Genomic DNA, 21,833 nt, shown 5'->3' on the forward strand with positions numbered 1-21,833 from the left:
TGCTCAAGGGCACCTCAGTGGTATTTCAGTGGTGGTAATGAGGAAGGGACAAGCACTGCTCTTTCACTTTCCCCACCCAGATTTTATCCTGCCGGTCTGGGGATTGAACCGGCGACCTTCCGGTCCCAGGTTCTCTAACCTTTAGACCACCACTGCCCAACCAGTGCCAACCTTGCCTCTGCGTCCGCCACAGCCCTGCTTGCTGACCATTTCCGTCCTGTGCAGATGGTGATATCTGCTTGGTGGACCAATTCACTACTGTCGCGAAGCATTATTACCTGCCGGGCTTTGGCCACCTTAAACTCTTCAACAACAGATGTTAATGGCAGCTGTAGTTTGCTTTCTGTACAGGCCGATACAGCTCAGGAAGCAAGCTACAGCTGCCATTAACATCATCAATATAAATACTCATTATATTTCTGTATTAAAATGAACTAAATTAAAAATACAAAACTTTTATCAGCAAAATGTACTTATCAAAAGTACTAATTATGCAGAAGGGCCATTTTCAATAGTGTTATATCATTATATATAATTTAACCTGTAACTGATGCAGTAATATTTAAGCAATATGTCAGTGCCATATCTGGCCAAGGTTCATCTAATTTATAAACTTTTTAAAACATTTAATTGATTTTGGGGTAGAACTCTATGACAGTGTATCATATTTCATTACATTACATTACATGTCATTTAGCTGACGCTTTTATCCAAAGCGACTTACAATTAAGTGCTTTCAACTGTGAAGGTTCAAACTCCAGACCACAAGTAGTAAGTGCAAATACAGTAGCTTTAAATAGGCAAAGCTTTTTTTTTTAATTTTTATTTATCCGAGGTGTAGTCGGAAATGATGTGTTTTTAGCCTTCGGTGGAAGATGTGTAGGCTTTCGGCCATCCTGATATCGATGGGGAGCTTGTTCCACCATTTGGGAGCCAGGACAGTGAACTTCGTCGGGATTTCGTTGAGTGATTAGTTCTCCCTCGCTGTGACGGGGCAGCCAGCAGTTTGGCTGATGCAGAACGAAGTGGGCGGGTTGGGGTATATGGTTTGACCATGTCCTGGATGTAAGCGGGTGCTGATCCGTTCGTGGCCCTGTACGTAAGTACTAGTGTCTTGAAGCGGATGCGGGCCGCAATTGGTAACCAGTGAAGAGAGCGGAGGAGCGGTGTAGTGTGAGAGAACTTGGGGAGGTTGAAGACAAGTCGAGCTGCTGCATTCTGAATGAGCTGCAGGGGTCGGATGGCACATGCAGGCAGGCCAATCAGGAGGGAGTTGCAGTAGTCTAGACGTGAGATGACTAGAGCCTGAACCAGAACCTGAGCCGCCTTCTGCGTTAGAAGGGGACGTATCCTTCTGATGTTATGCAGCATGTATCTACACGATCGGGTGGTTGCAGCAATGTTAGCAGTGAAGGAGAGTTGGTCGTCAAGTGTTACACCCAGGTTTCTAGCAGTCTGGGTGGGGGCTACCACAGAGTTGTCTATTGTTATAGTCAGGTCTTGGGTAGGAGAGCCCTTCCCTGGAAGGAAAAGGAGCTCAGTCTTGTCGAGATTGAGTTTCAGATGGTGTGTGGACATCCAAGAAGAGATGTCAGACAGACAGGCCGAGATACGTGCTGCTACCTGAGTTTCAGACTCAGGAAAGGAGAGAATTAGTTGGGTGTCATCTGCGTAGCTGTGATAAGAAAAGCCGTGCGACTGAATGACAGACCCGAGAGAGTTGGTGTACAGAGAGAAGAGGAGGGGACCCAGGACTGATCCCTGAGGAACGCCAGTTTCAAGTGGGCAAGGTTCTGAGCTAGATCCTCTCCAGGTTACCCGGTAGGTTCGGTCTGCCAGGTAAGATGTGAGCAATGAGAGCGCAGAGCCTGAGACACCCAGATTTCGGAGTGTCGAAATGAGGATCTGGTGGTTCACTGTGTCAAAGGCAGCAGAAAGATCCAGAAGGATGATAATGGAAGAGAGAGAGGTTGTTCTAGCGATCTATTTCATAATCTAAAGATATATTTTCTATGTAAAACAATCTGTAGTAATAATGATCAAATATATGGTTGTAGAGAATAAAGTTTATATCATCCTCTGATGTGGGGTGGAAGTATTAAGTGGCATGAAATGGTACAAGTAGCCTATCCCTCAAAATTGTACTTAAGTATATAATACAGTACTTAAGTAAATGTACTTAGCTCCTTTTCATCAATAGACATCAATATTAGGATCCTGCTATTTTTTATAGATACCATTAATTAATTAATACCATACGGCTAGTGTATGCACAATCACAAATCACAATTTTAAACAGAAATGCATCTAATCAAACTGCATGTGAAATAAGTGCTAATTATTCAATTGCTGCAAGAACAGCTTTCCATATACATCAGCTTGCAGTAATCTATACAGTGGTACAGCACAACATTGAAGAGTCTGATGCTGACAGAGCATCTGCCTGGATGGGTAAAACCAATCCATCGCATCAAACTGTGCCATGCAAAGAGCTCAAAAAAGGTTATTGAGAAGTGGTCTGTATAGAACAGAGGAACACTAGCCAAGCCAACATAGACTTCATAATGTTACCAACATTTTCTCCTCAGACAGACCCAGGCTCTTGGTGGGCAGCCATCTGCTGCTGCCAGCTGGGACACAGAGACGGATACAGATATACAGATAAAGAGAAGATTCATAATAATTATACCAGTTGGTATGATGAACGGTGGTAATTATAGTAACAACAAAGATAATGGAACTATGACTAGAAATAATAGTTGTAGCAGTTCAGGGCGTAGCAGGGTGTTGCGGGGCATAGTAGGGCATAGCAGTGTGTTTACATATGGGGGTTCCCATGTACCGTCTTCCCCTGCCACCCTGCCAAGATCTCTCGCTACCCCTTGCCACATCATGTAAAATTTTCTAGATCCACCACTGGCGCTCGGGCCCTAATGAATAAGGCCTATTATGATTTTAATTTCCAGTTAGTTTCTTGATCTCGCGTTTCTGAAATGTTTTGTGGATGTGCTGTTAAGTGGACAATTTCACATAGCCTACTTTTTGAGGATTTGTAAAACTCTGAAGATTAATAATCCCCTAAAATCACCAAAGGTTTTGAAATTTTGACTATATCCAAGTGTTCTTATTACTGTATAGATTTAATACTCCATTGCTATGGAAATAAGCCTGTTGTTCAAATGAACCTGATTATGCCCGCTCGGGCGCTTGAGTAAATAAATAAATTAAATATGTGGCAGCCGTTGTGTGCAGTAAATTTTCTTTTCTTTAAACTTTTCTTTTAACAAGCCTGTACTGATGCGATGACCAGTTGTAGTTTTAGTGCTAGTAGATCTATTAAGAGGTGCAGATTAATTCAGGTAGGACGGTGTGTAGACATATTTTATTATGTGTCTTATGAGGTGGTCTGTGAAAATTTTTGATTACAAATAGTGGTCCACACACACAAAAAGTTTGAAAACCCCTGTATTACATGATAATAATAATAATTCATTACATTTTATATAGCGCTTTATCATAAACACTCAAAGCGCTTTGGGGGGGGGGGGGGACACGGACTACTCTCTAACACCACCAATGTGTAGCACCCACCTGGGTGATGCACGGCAGCCTTACAACGCCAGACACTCACCACACATTAGCTTGGTAGAGAGGGAGGGGAACATATTTTTAGTGGTGGGGAAAACCGGAGTACCCAGAGAAAACCCACGTAGACACGATGAGAACATGCAAACTCCACACAGAAAGGCCCGGGATGACCAGGGTTTGAACCCGGTACCTTCTTGCTGTGAGGCCACAGTGCTAACCATTGGGCCACCATAGTCGGAGGGCCCTCTGTATCTATATGAAAGTGGGCAAAGATCTCTCTTACTGACAGGGTGGTTTCACCGAGCCCACAGGGAGAACAATGGTTGTTTATCCCTCTGGTTCCTGGAGCCTTTCCTATACAGGGCAGCTCAGCTATGGGGAGAAGGGAGAACACGTGCCGCAACCCTGATTACATTCAGCTCCGACTACATATTTGGACAGAAAGGAGAGATACCAATAATATTGGGTGGAGGGGTGCCAGGTTAGGGCCGTAGAGGTCTAAAGGTTAACATTAAAGTAATTTTTAAGCAAAGATTAACTGGTTCTAGCTTATTAAATGTGAATATTTGCTGGTTTTCCATGACAGTAGAATTAATATCTTGGAACGGTTGGTCAGTCAAAACAAGACATTTGAATATGTAAAATTGGGCTCTAGGAAAGTGTGATGGACATTTTCTTGACATTTTATAGACCAAATGATTCATTGTTTAATTGAGGAAATAATCGGCAGATGAATCAATAATGAAAACAGAGTCTACACCCACACTAGCAGCTCTGTGAGGCTGTAAATGTGTATGTCATGCTAACATACTGAGGTTTAGCAGGTATAATGTTTACCACGTTTACCATCTTTCACAACCATTTGGACTTGATGATGGAGCTGAATGAAAAGTCAGGGAATCACCAAAGTTATCAAAATTCATCCTGTGTGTGGAAAATATGAATGGTTGTACGAAATCTCATGGCAGTCTAATAGTTGTTGAGACATTTCTCTTAAAAAAACACAAATGTCAACCTCATGGGGATGCTACAGGAAGATTCAGAAGATCACCACAGACATTAGGATACATCCTCTGGGGAACATGAATATCTGTACAAAATATGTGCCAGGACCAGGATAAAACTTTGATCTGCTGGTGGCATGAGAGGAAAAGTCACAGGATCACCAAGTCATTAGGATTCATCTTCTGGGCAGCATGGTGGTATCACATTTCATAGCAATCCATCTAATATTTGTTGAGACATTTCACACAAAACCCTAAAATGTCAGCCTCATGGTGGCGCTAAAGAAAGGCTTGGAGCAAAGTGATGGACTGACCCTCCCTAGAGCCTCAACACTAGTGTGGCTTAATCATTAGTTTTAGTCCTAAAAACACAACAAAGACGATAATAAATATGCTTTCATTGTAAATCAACTTCTCATTTAATGTAGCGGCCCACACAGGCGTATTCATGTGTATCACACACACCCCAAGTGTTATTTCTCTGTGGGAACCAGCATTAGTCCAGCAGCAGATTAATTAAACCGTTCCATTATCGCAGTTGTAATATCACAAAGACAACACTACAGGACAGACAGGCGGGAGGCACACTTCAAAAATGCTCTCTTAATACTGGCCACTTAATCGGCCAAGCTGCTGAGCTGCTTACAGACACAGCTATCAACAGGCCAGACGTAGGGGAGATTAAACAGTTTGGGCCAAAAGGGAAAAAATGCCACCTTAGTAAAGCCAAAGCTCTTGGCATGTAATGCATTTATAGTTGATTTATTGGTTGGACTGAAGCCATTAAAGGCAGCAGTGCTGAAAGAACTATTCACCTTCCTGACAGGCAGTGTCAAGGGTCCGCACACCCACTCTCTGTGGATTAAAGTCTTTCTGCTTTTATTGGAAACATTGAAACAATAATTTCACACCATGGAGATTTAGTGAACTTGGTGGCACAACAACAAAAATGGTAATTTACTGGCAACTGATCACAGCAACAGGGACCCCAAAGCTACTGACTGAACATAATAAAACTATGTTTGGCACATGTAAAGACACACACACAACACACACATAAACAGGGGGGCTTGACAGTAATTAAGTAGCCCTTGGGGACCAAACGTAGTGGTGGTGGGCAACAACAATAAAGATATGATACTGTTTTTTAGGTTTTGGTTTTAAAAACCCTTTATAATATGAACAAAAAAAGCAACAATAAGTGGTATGAAAAAGCCTTTCAACCATGAGGAAACCAGCAGGCCTGTTCAAAACAAACACACACAGTTTAAAGCACAGGATGGACCGTTTATGATGATGGGGAACAAGTGGGAGTCATGCAGCAACAAAATAGCTGCTGAACACAGTACAATGACATTTAGGTGTAAAAAATAAAGCTCTATGATTCATTGTGAAACTAACAATGTGGTGCAGTTAAAGGAGAATTCCGGTCAATTTCAACATGTAGCTCTGTTGTTTGGAAATTTGGAGGGCTGGCAGTAGCAAAAAAAAAAAACGAAAACAATCTGTGTCTCGAAATGTCATTACAAGTGCCTGCCCATCTGCAGTGATTCCTTCCGAGGGAACACAGCGAATCTGACTGCAGTAGATGTGACAGAAAGTCATAAAAGTTGTGTTAATCCAGCCAGTGCACATACCTCTGTTTATTTCCTGTTTTCCGGTCAAGTCCACACTAGTCGATTGTCAAACTCATATAATCTAATATTCCAGTCAAATTTGCTGTGTTCCCTCGGAAGGAATCACTGCACATGGGTAGGCACTTGTAATGACATTTCGAGCATGTTTAGAGGCTAAAAACATGTTTAAAACTTGCCCTGTTTAAGCCTGTTGGGTGCTAACGCTAGCAGGGGGATAACAAGGTGTAGGCAGCACCGATTGTTTTAGTTTTTCTTGCTACTGACAGCACTCCACATTTCCAAACAACAGAGCTACGTGTTGAAATCGACCAGAATTCTCCTTTAAGGTTGCAAATTAAAAAAATGAAATCTACATGCTCGTTTCTGGCCATCTGTATAATTTGGTTAACGGGCATTTGAATGTGAGAATATTACAAATGAATGAATTAATAAATTACTATTTTTAATAACAAGTGTTGAATCTCAACACAAATCACTTGATTATAACTTAGATTCATTACTCATACATGATCAAGTAAGAAACCATCAATCAACAGAAAATTAGAAATTGATAGTTCATTTTCTTTAATGTGAGGACGTACTGCTCTTTTCTGTTTCATTACGCCTACATTTAGTGAGGGCAAACATATTTACTTGACTGACTACAGCATTGTAAAACAAAGTAAAACAAATGTCAAAATCACAATATATCTGATACTTGTAGGGATCAAAGTCATTTCGTACATGCATTTCTTCACCCTGTGTTTCTAGTGAACAAAGGTATCTTGCTGTGTAACACCATCATTCAAACCTGACACAATAGTTCAGGTCCACTTCGGTCTGTCATTGGGAATCAAGTTTTGTTTTTCCATTTACACCACAGACAAAACGGGAGGAAACATCCCCTTGTAGTTTATAGTGTAAGACAGATGTCTTCTCTGGCGCTCCTGTGCTGGCCAGTGTTTGTGAGACAAGGTCACAGGAAGGGGAAAGGTCAGAGAACGGTGAAGGTGCTGGACCACAAGCCTGAGACATCTTTCAGTAAGAGATGTTGTCCTTCTGATAGCAAACTGATCTGTGTCCAGATGGTTAAAAAGGGAAATTGTTTCTGAAGTAAAGGGCAGCTGCTAGCCTGAGATTACAGCTCACACAGTCTGCCATCGTGCCCATAGTGTTCACCACTCAGCAAGAAAGGAAGTGAAATATGCATGTTTTCACTGAGCCAAAAACACAAGCAAAGATGGATGATAATTCTTCAATAGTGGCCCTCCGCCACCATCTTAGACAGACACATAATAAGAATATGTTATTATTTCCCACTGTTATTGTGAAGTTGTCTAAACACAAAATTTATTTTGTGCAAATGTGCCTTTACAATCAAAAGGTCAAGGATTAGTCGGATGTTAGAAAGCGATTTCAGAGTTCAGGAATGTTGCACAAGAGGGATTTACAGGAAATGTGTGGAAGTCAATGCTTTGAAAGGCACGTCTGATGCAGATTTTATATGGAGCTGATTTAGGAATATGAGGCCCACTGAAGTGTAGCTAGAGTTTCCCTGCAATGAACTGGGACAATAGGACTGTAAACCAGTTCAAAAGCACTGAGTGTTTTCAAAAAAGGTATTGGGATATCATCATTGTTATGAAAATCTGAGGACGAAATGTTTACTTGGACATTTGTGTCAAATATTTAAGGAGATTATAAATCAATGCTTCAGTCATTGGATATGGGAGATTGAAACGTGTGTGAAGGCCTCTGTGGATGTCTAACGTTACCACACCCAGTCTGACACTGACTGAGTTTACAAAACATCAACTGGGACAATGGCCTTAAGTTATAAGTTGTACGTACGCAGTTAAATACCATAGTTCCTAAAACTGTAATTCACTCTTTTAAAACTCGTTTAATAAACCGAATTTGCGTGTAATACAGCACTGGAAGTTTGTTAACGTTACATGTCAAACTTTAGCAAGCAACAGTTGTCACCGCGGCTGGTGTCATGTTTCCAGCAAGCCTTCAACTGACTCTCCAGTGTGTCTTCTTCCCCCTGCTCTTTCTAATTCAAACAGTCTCTAAAAAAACAAACAATAAACACTGAGCAGTGCCTTACCTGGACGTAACTTTGAATTATTGTTAATCAACTGGAGCTTTTGCCTCTTGCCGCTGTCCCAGCCCAGGAAGGGAAACCCGGAAACCGTCTCTGTGAGTCCGCCCCCGCCCTCGTCCCAGAAGCTTTTCATTACCACCAGCTATCTTGCTGCGCCACTGACGCCATTACGGCTCAACGGTCAGGACGGCTGACCCGCAAAACATCATTCCTTATTAGATCCAACATGGCTGCCTGAGTGTTACAGTTTCTTCCGCCCAGGTATTTTCCCTTATCGACTCAAAACTTCGTGGGAAAAGTTTATTGTAACCTAATATTGAACTATTTGCATATTGCATTTAAAACGGGCAGCTGGCAAACTGTATTTGGCTTGGTGAAAATACATTTTATATTGGTCATATTAGCCTATGTTTTCTTACATTTCAGAATAGTCTAGGCGCCTGCGTATACAAAAAGTGTCCATAAACCACTGGATATCTTTTGTTATAATCTGCTATCCAGTGGTGGAAAATAAGTAGCCTACTATTCTTAAATATTTACAAATTTTGTGCAATTTTAGGTCCTGGTATTTCCACATTTCCGTTTATTCTACTTATACTTTCGGAAGATAATGTTCTTTAAATTCAAATAGCCCATATGTTCATTTAACAGTCGCACATAGGCCTACTTTACACATTAAGATTTTTCAGGCAAAACACAGCCTAATGAGGTTTTAAAATATTCGAGATGAATTGAGATGAATATACATTAGATATAGCAAATAACGCATTTAAAATTAATTGAAATTATTGAAATTAATTGATTGATACTTCATGAAGTAAGCTTTAAATAAATGCACAACGTAATTTATTATTTTACATTGTGATGTTGCCAGGTTGTATAAAAACACCATCAAGGGCACACATCAAGGGAATATTTCTGGTGTAAATTTGAACAAATGTAGGCCTATTGTTTAGAATAAAGGCCCTGATAAGTCATTACATTTCACAAATTCTGTCCTTGTGTGTGGTGCATAATAAGTTATGTGTGAAGGAAAATTGTTTCAGTCAAAGGAAGGCTTTACACATTTTACATGTTTCTGTAGACAACAGAAATGATCTGGCTTTCTTAGTAAACACACTGAGATAGGGCTGTAAAAACTGCTTCAAACTGAAGTGAATAGGCTACATTTAAAATGAATATAAGATTTTCTTTTCTTTCTTCTTTTCTGGCATTTTAAGACAGCCAATGAAGAGTATTATACACATCACAGTGGGTGTGAAATGGTCTTTTAAGGGCTATAGGTCTACCGCAGACAAGTGGCATTAGCCTCCATGTCTGAAAAATCAATAACAAGTGCCGTGAGTCACCCAACCACTGCATTTTAGCTGCTCCATACCCTTAAAACACTCCCGTGCGCCTTCACCCCCTCTCCTGCCCCCCTCTATTCATTGTAAATAACTGTTCAAACGCACAATGCAATCTGGACCGCTTTATTCAGCCTCACAACTTCCCTGCGTTTTCATTGGTCCCTTGAGGATGCGGCGACATCTGATTGGAGGAAAGTTTCTCCTCTAGTCCATACACCCCCCACCCCGCAGATATTCATGGTACGGTGCTTCTGTGATTCCAGTTGTTTTCACAACCCCTTACTAACAAAGAGACTCAGCTGCTGTCTCTTACATCTCCGAGTAAATGTGGTGAGTGATGCGCAACTAACGATTGACGCTCCTGTATATCGAGGCGAGAACGAAGAGATAAAGAGTAGAAATACAACTTGCTCTCAAGAAGATAAATTAAGGGAAGAGTTGGAAAAGTTTCAGACAGGCTTTGACTAAACGTATAGAGCGAAAATGGTGTCGGCCGGACTGGAGATCGTGGGACTATCGCTGTGCGTAATTGGCTCGTTCCTGGTGATGGTTTCGTGCGGGCTGCCCATGTGGAAGGTGACGGCTTTCATCGAAGCCAACATCGTGGTGGCTCAGACAATCTGGGACGGCTTGTGGATGACGTGTGTGGTGCAAAGTACGGGACAGATGCAGTGCAAGGTGCACGATTCCGTCCTCTCCCTCAGCCACGACCTGCAGGCGGCCAGAGCGCTCACCATCATCTCCTCGGTGATGGGCGTGCTGGGGCTCATGGTTGTGATTGCGGGGGCACAGTGCACCAACTGTATCCGCGCTGAGTACGTCAAAGCCCGGGTGGTGAACGCCGGAGGGGTCATCTACATCATCAGTGGTGTGTTTGTGTTGGTGCCTCTCTGCTGGATGGCCAACAGCATCATATCGGACTTTTACAACCCGCAGGTACCCGCATCAAAGAAGAGGGAGATCGGCGCTGCGCTCTACATCGGCTGGGCGGCCTCAGCGATGCTGCTGCTCGGAGGATCGCTGCTGTGCTGCTCCTGTCCCTCCAGCGGGAACTCTGGATACTCGGTAAAGTACGCACCGACTAAGAGAGCCACGCCGAACGGGGACTATGACAAGAGGAATTATGTGTAGCTATGTGCCCATAGCAGGCGGTGCGTAAAAGTGACCTGCAGCTTTTGAAAAACTGTTTTTTGACGGACGATTTCTTTGCACCTGCAGTTTTTGTTTTTAGAAATATGAACTCTGAAAATCAATGGAAGCACATATGTTGTTTTTACACTGGCCCTTCAATACGCTCGGACCACAAATTCACAAATCCTTTTTGCATATTCAGGAGATTAAAAAAGACTATCTACTAAAAAAGGCAGCACACGAGAAAGGGAGTATCTGTGTTAGGTACCTGCTTGTTGTAAGTCTTCGACATTATTATAGGCTATTTTAAATTCTTTACCGTTGTAACTGCAAATGTTTCCTTTCTAGAGGAACTCTTGCCATCGAATATATAGCTCTGTTCTGTTCTTTTGCCTTGATGTGCATTGTGAGCACACACTTGTACAGTAACTGAGAATGATTGCACTCTCGCACATTCAAAGAACCATTTCCTTTAGTGGAACTACGCCGACATGTTGAGGACTCCAACAATGTCTAAAAGCAATAAAGACCGAAAAATAAAAGTCTAGACATGTTAAAGTCCCAATAAATCTCGGGCAGGCTTTTTTTGTTGTTCAGAAGTTGATGGCGGTGACTTTAAAGTGTGCAGTTTGCAGTCTAATTTTGGACCTGTAGATTCGGAGAGCCTGGGATCTGTAGGTCACAACCTGAAATGTTACAGTCCGTTATTCGGCTGCACTGAACACCTGTAACGTTTTTGCATCGTCGGAAGTCTTTTCTTTTCAGAAATTCTAGGAATAAACTTTGTTTTCTGTTGGTTTGTTGACGTTTGATGTATTGATTCATTATTCCTCTATATGAAGATGCCATATTGTGTCATTTTATTAAGATTAAACTGAATATATTGTCTGAAATATTTAGTCAAAGTGTGTTCTTAAACTAAACAACTGAAAAGTGAGTTGTGATAGTCTGCAGAAGCAGGAGAGCTCTCCACGGCTGTGCGTAATGCATGCCGTTCCCACCGTGAATCCATAAACCCCCACGGCGGGAGAAAGTATTTTGGTTAGCCATAGAAATCCAGATGACAATGCCCATTCAGCTAGAGTGGGGCTCTGCTGTTCAACTCACAATACTCCACAACCTCAGACCCCCACCCCCACCCCCTTGTCCGCAGTCAATGAAAGCCGTTCAAATTAGAGCCATGGAGAAGTTGGTGGAATAGTCTTCCCGCAAGTCACCATTCATTTGTCGTCACAACCCCGTCTCCTTCCATCAGGGCGGTGCTAAAATACATTGGCTTTACCACTAAAGATTACACACCATCACTTTGAAGCAATTAGTTTATCCACAGCTGCTTCATGGGCCCCACATCTATCTGTACACTGGAGATAATTTACAATGTTGTGATATAGGTATTACATACAAGATTGAACATCAATAGAACAACAATAGAAAAACATATTTCACTTTATGAGTATCAGTCCTCTGGACTGGATTACAAAAGCTTATCATACTTGTTTTGCTGGTCACTTAAGAATCTTAGCAGGTCATATGCCTTCTTAAAAGTTGAAAACATTGCTGTGCAGAAAGTCTGAATACAGTCAGGGGAGTGTGTGACTTGTGCACTTCACAAGAGAACTTCTAATTAAATCAATAATCAATCATTTTTATTTTCTGTAGGCTAATTGTATTATTTACCAGAGAATATCCTCCGCATTCAAAACAAATACTCACTGCCCATTTACTGTTTTACATTTGACATCGAACACAATACTGGTTATGTCATATTAAATTAAGATATAGGTTTAACAAAAAATCCTAACTCCACTTTATGGTGCAAACATTTTCCAGAGCTTTCAACCATATAACACAGCTTTCATCAGTGGATGGAGATGGATCCGTCATGATCTCACCCACAGCACTTTCAAGACTTCTCACCATGCACTGATGACCATGTGAATTTGGATGAAAGGTCTGAAAAAAGTGTAGTAAGTAAGTGTCAAATTATATCATAATTATAAACTACATATTTAATACTTCCAAGGTCAAGAATGATCTTTCATGTAGAGCTGAAACAGGCGATTAATGAAGTATATCAACAACAAATTAATCAGCAAGTGTTTTTATAAAGAAAACAATGGCAAAAATTCACTGGTTCCAGCTTCTCAAATGTGAATATTTGCTGGTTTATTAGTCTTATTTGATATTGAACTGAATATTTATATCATTGGTTGAACAAAATTATTTTATTATTTTAACTTGGGCTCTAACATCTGACATAAGCAAACAAATAACCAATTGAGAAAATAATTGAGAGTAATTGGTAATGAAAATAATTGCTTATATACTTTCATGTTTATGTCAACTGACAGATAGTGTTTTTTAAACTATTTAGATTGTTGTAACTGACTGAAATGACTACATATAGTAATGCTATCAAGAATACTAGGATATGTGATTTTGTCAGTACTGCTCAGCACTCTCAGCACAGTTGGCTACAGTAGGCGTTCCTAATTTGGGACCTGTATGGGTTTTTCTACACAAAGACTCTCCCTGTAAGGTCCAGTCTGGTCTGCCTCAGTGAGATGTTTTTGTGGGATTGTTAGTTCCACTCCTCTAGTCACCACACAGAGGGTGACGAAGCGCAGGGTATGTGTGTGTGTGTGTGTGTGTGTGTGTGTGTGTGTGTGTGTGTGTGTGTGTGTGTGAGCAAGGGGTTAAGTGAGTGTATGTGTGTGTTGAAAGAGTTGAGGGGGTGCACCTTTAAAAAGGCCCTCATTCCAATAAGGAGAGAGGCAAATAGGGCCAGCAACGTCACTCAATGGGCGCTCGCCATGGTAACCAGCCAGAACCTGCAGTTGCCTGGTTACGGGAGCCTATAATGTGGTGGTATGGATGAGCCTAATAAAAGACATTCCTGCAAGCATGGACACATGGACACACACACACACACACACACACACACACACACACACACACACACACACACACACACACACACACACACACACCAGTCTTGAAGATGAAGAAGGGATTTACTCAAAGCTTGTAATGATCACTGCAAAAAGAGCTGTGACAGCAGAAACACATTGTGTTTCATTTTAAGAGCAAATGTTGTTGGTTGTTTGTGTTGCCATAAATGTTGCACATTAGAAACTCTAGCTCCAGTCAAAAGGAGTGAAAGCATGAACATAAACAAATGAGAAATAAATGTTGCTGCTATCTCAGAAACGTCTCACAGAAATAAATGACATAACAAAACAGACCTGTAAACTTGACCTCCCTGAGCCCGGCGGAGCGAGGGCCACATGGTTAAGGTCATGTCAGAAGTCGGTCAGGTTGCGTACTGGTTTCAGATTTGTGCTGCAGCCAGTGAGCGTTGTGCATTTTTTTTGGGGTGGTTGAGCTTGGGGAGTTTTTTCTCATGACACGAACTTTGAACTCTGAATCTGGCCTCAGGTCAGGCAAATCGAAAGTCACTTCCCTCTATTGACCAGGCATGATTTCATCCAAGCAGAATCCCCTGCATTTCAACGGGGTACACAACCTTCAACCCAGAGCTTCCCAAACCATCGGCTACATGGTCAGCTTATGGAAAGTTTGCCAATTTGAAGTTTTAATTTCATATGACATAGATTCTTCAAAGCAACCATGAATGTAGCAGTGAGTCATAGATAATTGAGACTTGATTAATGTTATTATTGATTGACTCAGACTTACATCAGAGCCAGCAGATGCATACAGTCCACAGACGTCCCAGCTGGATGGAGCTTACTAACAGATAGCAAAGCCAAGAGTCAGCAGGTGGTTAAACATGAAGAACAAAAGTGGCTTTGTGTACAGAGTTAAAGCCCCAATGAGCCGTTTGTTTGAGAAACAATGTTAGAGGTAAGAGATCAGAACAAAAAACATCACGTTTCTTTTCTCATGCATGTTCGCAAAGTTTGTGGCTCCATGACTCACAGGTTTTTGTCACAGCCCAGTAGCACGACCAGGCTTCCTGTGGAGCGGACAGCGGAACAAGAAACAGGAAGGAACATGGAGGGTGTGGGAGAGGACGAGGGGTGCATGTGAAGTTTGCTGGTTAAAGCACTCCCAAAGGCAGACGCAGACGCAGAGACACACACACACACACACGCACACACACAGGAATTATGTTTGTAACTTCTAACTTTCATTTGTTAGGTAACATCTTTTTCATCAGTTTGATTTAACCCTTACAAAAACCCACATGTATCCTTTGTGGCTGTCCAATGAAAACCATGTATGAACAATTTTGATGATTGAGATAATTCTCCTACTTATTAAACTATATAAACCATTTTGAAATGTCACCAAACTGAAAGACAAGGCTGTTTCTCAGCTCATGACAAGTTGACATATTTGGAGATCCAACACAGTCTCTTGGAAATACATGGTTTCCATAGGACGTCAACATGTGAAATGCATTTCCCCTTTTTATCACATGTGAATAACCATTTCATGCAAAATAATTCAGGGTATAGGGACATTTCGTTTTCAGAAATTAGGATTTTAGAAAAGTTTCACGGGATTTTTTTTTTGTGAGCGAATGAGGAATAAAATCTAACAATTAAATTACCCTATATACCATTTTAAAATACTAATTGCAGAGATTAAAACACATCCCATTATTCCACACTTGTGTTGTGTAAACGAGTATAGTTTAAATCCACATAATGTTACTTCAAATTGTAGTCAAGTTCCACAGGTTTCAAGCTGAGTACCACAAAATGATCAATGGTGGGTCTTTAGACAACATAGCAACTTGGATTAGAGTATTTCACTCTGAATATGAAAAAGCATTAATAGTGTCTCATAGAGTAGTTTTCTGCCACAGTAGGCAGCTATTTTCAGTGAAAAATCTCTTAAAAACCCACTGTACATGACACTACTGCTCTGCACCAAATGGCAGACAGACACAGTTGGAGACTATCTGGTGAACATAGTGGAGCATTTAGAGCTCAGGAGTTGGTGGAGACCAAAGCAGAGCAAAACGGAGAGTGAATATTGGACTTCATTCATCAGGTGAAAAGAAACACGACTCCAAATAAGTTATTTTACTCCGTATCTGCTGTATATGTAAAAAAGCATCTCTTTGCTAACAGGTTCGTCATATAAAACTTAAAGGGTTATATGTCAATGTTGTGTTCACAACTTGTTTTCAGATGTCCCCAAGTGGCCTAAAAACATCTATTATAACTATATAAAGCTACCTCAAGGTTGTAAACCGAACAGTAAGGAGTTAAAAGTGCTGCTTTTTAATGCAGGGTGACTTAGATTGATACAATTGTAGCATCACACGTAAACAGCCCAACATAACCTTAATATTTTTAAAAACTGCTGCCAAGTATTCAATCACACTTTCCCAAAACTACACAATATTTAAGTACTGATGTTTAATTTGAGACAAGCCAACAACAGTTTTACAGCAACAGATGATGTGTTTTCTTAACAGAATAATAGAGTGCACAGTGAAGGTTTTATCTCAAAAACATGAGAGAGGAGAAGGGAGTATGAACTCCTTTCATGCCTGAGTGAGTGAGATCATGTTTCCATACAGTATATCGTTGGCAATTTCAAATAAATACTCACACACAAACAGACACAGACACAGACCCAAAGGTAAGTTGGAGCAGACAAAGAGGTGAATGACAGCCCTCTGCTGAGATGAAGAGGAGGCCTGGCAGCATGAGGAATGTCTGGGTGGGATTAGGAGACATTTCTGATTTGGCATGGTTAGCAAGATGTATGTGATGTCAAGTCAGGACAAAATAAAAACTCCCTTTCTTTATACACCATGTTTGCAATCACAGGTTGCTTTTAGCTTCAGCCTCTTCTGGTAATTTGGAGTCCCATATTAACATAGGATATGGCAATCAGTGGCTAAGTAAACAAACAGCCTAAAACACAGACACACAAACAGGATTTCGAGGTGTACTAAGTGTATTGTTTCCACACTAATTGCATCTTGCAGGAGAACTCTTGCTTGTTATTCTCAGGACTGTTTAAATAAATCAACACTTGATATGTGAAAAAACTCGGATATATAACAAAACAAACCCATGTTAAAGTGTTTTTGTCTTTCTCTTTCTGAGCTCTGTCTTTGTGCATGAGACTGCAGTGTATTTTCAAGAATGAAAGTTGTTGTGCATGTCATCCACTAAAGGGAGTCCAGCATGACTAAGCCACCTACCGCTGAGAGTGAAAGAAAAGACCCGACCGCAGAATGAAGCTGTTTTCAGCCTGGCCTCCTTCAGTTTTCCTCCCTGGCATCCCAGTGTCTGTGTAAAATGAAATGTGAACGACATGCCAGCTGATGTTTTTTCCCCCACTGTGGCTTAAAAAGCAAGCTGTGGAAAACATATTTACAAACAAACATATGCCATCTTGAATACAGAAGCAGCAACTGCCCAGAGTCCCAGGAGCCTAAAACGCTCCATCAATGACAGTTAGTTATGGTCATTTCATTAATTGTAATTCTGTTAGAAAATAGGGGAATATTGTGCACTAAAGCACAACATTAACTGGCATGATAAAGGCCTTCTATGTCTTGAGGGTCTTGAAGAGCGTCAAAGTCTAAGCTTATTTACAGAGACAGGGAGGGGTGGGTGGTTATTGAGGCTACAAAACACGTTAATCTGGACACACAAGGACTGATAACTCGCACAGGATTTATAAGATGTCACTAATGATTTTATTGATATTAATGTGAAATGCATCAGGATGTTGCAAGACAAAAAAACAAACATTGGATTGCCTGCAGGTTGAGAGCATAAAGGTTTAAGGATTGTCAATACATTGGGAAATGCACTTATTTGCTTTCTTGCCAAGAGTTAGATGAGAAGAATGATACCACTATCATGTCTGTACTGTAAATATACAGCTAGTAGATAGCTAGCTTAGCTTAGAATAAAGACTGAAAATAAGGGGAAACAGTTAGTCTGGCACTGTCCAAAGGTAACAAAATATGCTGACCAGCATCTAAAGCTCACAAATAAACATGAGAGTGAATAAGCGTGTTTCCCAAAATGTCAAACTATTCCTTTAAATGTGGCGTCACAGCCAGGCCACTAAACCTTTCTTTTCATTTATGCATTATAATGGATTATTACTGACCTGTATTTCTTATGAATTTGTATTTATAAAAGGTGGGTGAGAGGATGTTTGTCACAGTATTTAAGCAGAAGAAGTCAGATTACAGGCTTGTCATTTTCACAAGTCTGTGGATCAGGTTTCTCAATCATTAGCTTGTCTCTAAATTACAACATTTCAAAATCTGACACCATTCACATGGCATGGTGCAGAACAGTGGAAATGAATATGCAGTTGAATAAAAATGAAATAAATGATATCCAGTACAGTATATATTTAATATGTAATTATGTATTGAAATAAATGACACCTACACAACTCAGTGAACTTGCAGTATGTTTGAATTAAGCTGATTCAGCCACAGAATTCAGTCATCAATAAGTATCAAATTCATGCAACTATTTCCCAGGCAATATTAATCTCTTTTGCCTGAAAGCACTTTAAAACAATGAAAACGAGGAATAACACCCCAACTGTGAGAGGTCTCGAGGGGTTAAAGGTCACAAGGGTTAGGGATCATTAAGGGCATCTGTGGGCTGACAGGCTGACATAAAGCTGCCAGCAGCAGCAGGTCTGAAGCGAAGCTGATTTTGAGGGTTTTAGTGAAATGTTTGTTTATGAAGTTGTGTGGGGTTTCCCGTATACTGAGCTTCTGTGTGTGAGTGTAGTGTATTATATATGTGTGAGTGTGTATGTGTGTGAGTGTAAGTGTGTATGTGTATGTGTGTGTGTGTGTGTGTGTGTGTGTGTGTGTGTGTGTGTGTGTGTGTGAGCATCCTCTCCATCACAGCATGATGGGGAGACAGGCAGCAGGCAGAAACAGTCAGCTGTAGTTCTTTGTCTCCGGCTGTCCTAAAAACTAATCCTATCTGGAATCTGAGATTGTTAGAGACAGAGAGACACGAGAGGCATAGAGAGGGATAAAAACAACTGAATCTGTTCGAGAAGGAAGCAGAGAAAAAGGAAGTGAAGCAATTTTTTCTAATTCTCAGACAGACATTTTTGGTCCATAAATAAAATAAAATAGTACTTTATTTTGTTATTGGTATTCTTGTGGTAAAATGCTCATGTGCTTGTAGTTCCCAAAACTAATAATAATAACATTAATAATAATAATGAATTATAGCCTAAATAAGAGGGACTGTTGTGAAACTGCAATAAAGCCAGCAGAAGTATTAGGCTTCTTGCTGTCTTTCTGTGAAAATGACACACTGTGTAAAAGTAGTCCATTTCAATTTGCATAATCAACTATATTACAACTGTTGTCAGGTGAAGACTGTGAGCATGTAAAGGCGCAGGGAGCAGAGAGCGGCCTTCAAAGTGTAACAAAGTGTCATGAAAAACAGTATCCCGGAAAGGGAAGACTGGGTAGCCTGTGTTTTGACCTTGTTGATTATCACGCACCTGTTTGTAACAAAGAATGATATTCAAATATAATTTGCAATGCAACCAATTTTCCTTTACTCTCATGTGCATCTTACCCTGGCGTACATGGAGGCTGTTTTTTGCAAGCAATAAATAATCCTTAGCAATAAGATACAAAGACAGATATTGTGTGTACAGAGTAGGAAACAGTTCAAATATAAATATTAATAAAATGTGCAATTATAAAATATGAAAGCCGAAATATAAACAAAGTTAACAGTAAGGATCATAAGATGCTCATATCTCAAGTTGCTTCTTGGTGAGTTGCATGTATAACAAGCATATAGCTACTGTATGTACACCCCTTACATTTTAGTAAATATTTCATTATATCTTTTAATGGGACAACACTGAAGAAATTACACTTTGCTACAATGTAAAGTATTAAGTGTACAGCTTGTATAACAGTGTAAATGTGCTGTCCCCTCAAAATAACTCAACACACAGCCATTGATGTCTAAACCGCTGGCAACAAAAGTGAGTACACCCCTATGTTAAATTCCCATAGAGGCAGGCAGATTTTTATTTTTAAAGGCCAGTTATTTCATGGATCCAGGATACTATGCATCCTGATAAAGTTCCCTTGGCCTTTGGAATTAAAGTAGCCCCACATCATCACATACCCTTCACCATACCTAGAGATTGGCATGGTTTTATGTCAGTTAACCTAATAACTGGTTTGATTTGCATTGAGAGATGATTTTATGGAAAGTACCCCATGCCAATCTCTAGGTATGGTGAAGGGTATGTGATGATGTAGGGCTACTTTAATTCCAAAGGCCAAGGGAACTTTATCAGGATGCATAGTATCCTGGATCCATGAAATAACTGGCCTTTAAAAATAAAAATCTGCCTGCCTCTATGGGAATTTAACATAGGGGTGTACTCACTTTTGTTGCCAGCGGTTTAGACATTAATGGCTGTGTGTTGAGTTATTTTGAGGGGACAGCACATTTACACTGTTATACAAGCTGTACATTTAATACTTTACATTGTAGCAAAGTGTAATTTCTTCAGTGTTGTCCCATTAAAATATATAATGAAATATTTACTAAAATGTGAGGGGTGTACTCACTTTTGTAAGATACTGTATACACGACATCAAAGCTTAAGTACAGGTAGTTATGAAGTTCAGCGTAAATTCTTTCAGGAAGACTTCTAAGCTTTCATTCACCTCTCTCTCTTTCCTAAACTGATCAGCTGATTCTGGGCGTTCACTCTTCAAGTTAACGCGAATTGGCCATGAATTCCATGAGCCAATCACATCATAGCATCCCTGCTTTAAATCTGTTCTTCTCTCTGCTGCTGTCAGTTGTCATTTTAGGCAAAGCGTGCAACCCTCCTCCTCCTCATTCACCTCCGGTCATCGTCATCCACGGATCACGGCACCCTAGGTCCCCCTTCGGAAGACGGCTACTGTACTTCCATCCAGTCTTCAGGCTCCTTCACCACCACCAGTGTCTAGACTCCATCGGGGGATATGCCAACTCTTGGCTTCTCTATCCCTTATAAAATTATTTACATAGCGATGAAGTCTAATCGCTAAAGACTCTGTACATTTCAATATTGTGTGATGTGATGAATACATTTATTTATTTTTGCACCTTTCAACGAAGTCTCTCCTGATTGAAATGTGGTTAATATGGTAAAATACTGCATCATATAAGCCAGAACATATTGTATCAGCGACCCCCATCCAGGGTTCAAAATTAACTTTTTCGTCCATCAGCCAAATGGCTAGTCAATGTTCACATTTTACCAGCCACTCAATAGAGTACCATTGTTTTTTTGGCTGGTGAGTGTAGCAAATCTACCAGCCACTTGCATATTTTACCAGCATTTGGCGATGGTGCTAATTTGGATCCCTGCCCCCATCACCACATCATTACCCCCATTAAAGCTCTACTCAGCAGCTCACCCTTGAGGAGTAAAAGGCAACATGACTGTTTGAGTGTGAGGCCTTCAAAAATACCGCTGGCCACATTTACACATCGGCTGTATGATCCTGCCTATGGGGGGGTATGTTTACTTCAGTGTGTGTGCCTGTGTGTGTTGGGTCTGTTGCATGCCACATTCCTCAGATGCAGAGTGGCGGAAAGGGACGTGGCTCCACTTCAGCAGAGGTGCAAGAGGGGGGATAGAGAGCAAAGTGATTGACGGCTGAGAGGAGAAGGCCAATGAAGGGCTGAACAGGTGGATCTCCTCACTGGGTTATCAACAGACCGACTGACGCTACCATCGTCTCTACTCATCCACCAGGTAAGGGTTAGGTGATTTAAAACAACAGCTGTTGAGGCTTGATCCTGTCCTCAACAGCCAACAGGGACAATACTTGAAAAACACATGGGGACACAGAGGAAAACTAAACTAAGGCTGCGTTTTATTAGTTGTTCAACATGCCCTCGTTCCCTTCCACTCAGGGGAATCCCCGCCGCCGTCATACAGTAAGTGTTGTTGCATTTATCTGAAAACCTGAAGTCAACTTGGTGAGATCGACCCTCAGATAGGGATGGGAGTATCG

At 40.9% G+C, this 21,833-nt stretch overlaps 2 protein-coding genes across 3 annotated transcripts in view; one reads left to right on the forward strand and one right to left on the reverse strand.

Moving 5' to 3' along the window:
* The window catches only part of zgc:63587 (uncharacterized protein LOC393431 homolog), a 34,567-nt gene extending 26,014 nt beyond the window's left edge, over positions 1-8,553 (reverse strand). The window contains exon 1 of one of the 2 annotated variants that reach the window (XM_031306024.2): positions 8,319-8,553. The gene's annotated coding sequence lies outside the window, so the exon portion shown is untranslated. The remainder of the gene's footprint in view (positions 1-8,318) is intronic. The other variant, XM_031306023.2, reaches the window with a different exon arrangement.
* Positions 8,554-9,883: 1,330 nt separating this feature from the next.
* cldn5a (claudin 5a) lies at positions 9,884-11,688 on the forward strand. The gene has a single exon (XM_031305667.2). The coding sequence runs from the start codon at positions 10,148-10,150 to the stop codon at positions 10,793-10,795; it is 648 nt and encodes a 215-aa protein (XP_031161527.1). The 5' UTR covers positions 9,884-10,147; the 3' UTR covers positions 10,796-11,688.
* Positions 11,689-21,833: the final 10,145 nt, after the last annotated feature.

This window comes from Sander lucioperca, chromosome 2 (genome assembly GCF_008315115.2).
Source record: "Sander lucioperca isolate FBNREF2018 chromosome 2, SLUC_FBN_1.2, whole genome shotgun sequence".
Lineage (NCBI taxonomy): Eukaryota > Metazoa > Chordata > Actinopteri > Perciformes > Percidae > Sander > Sander lucioperca.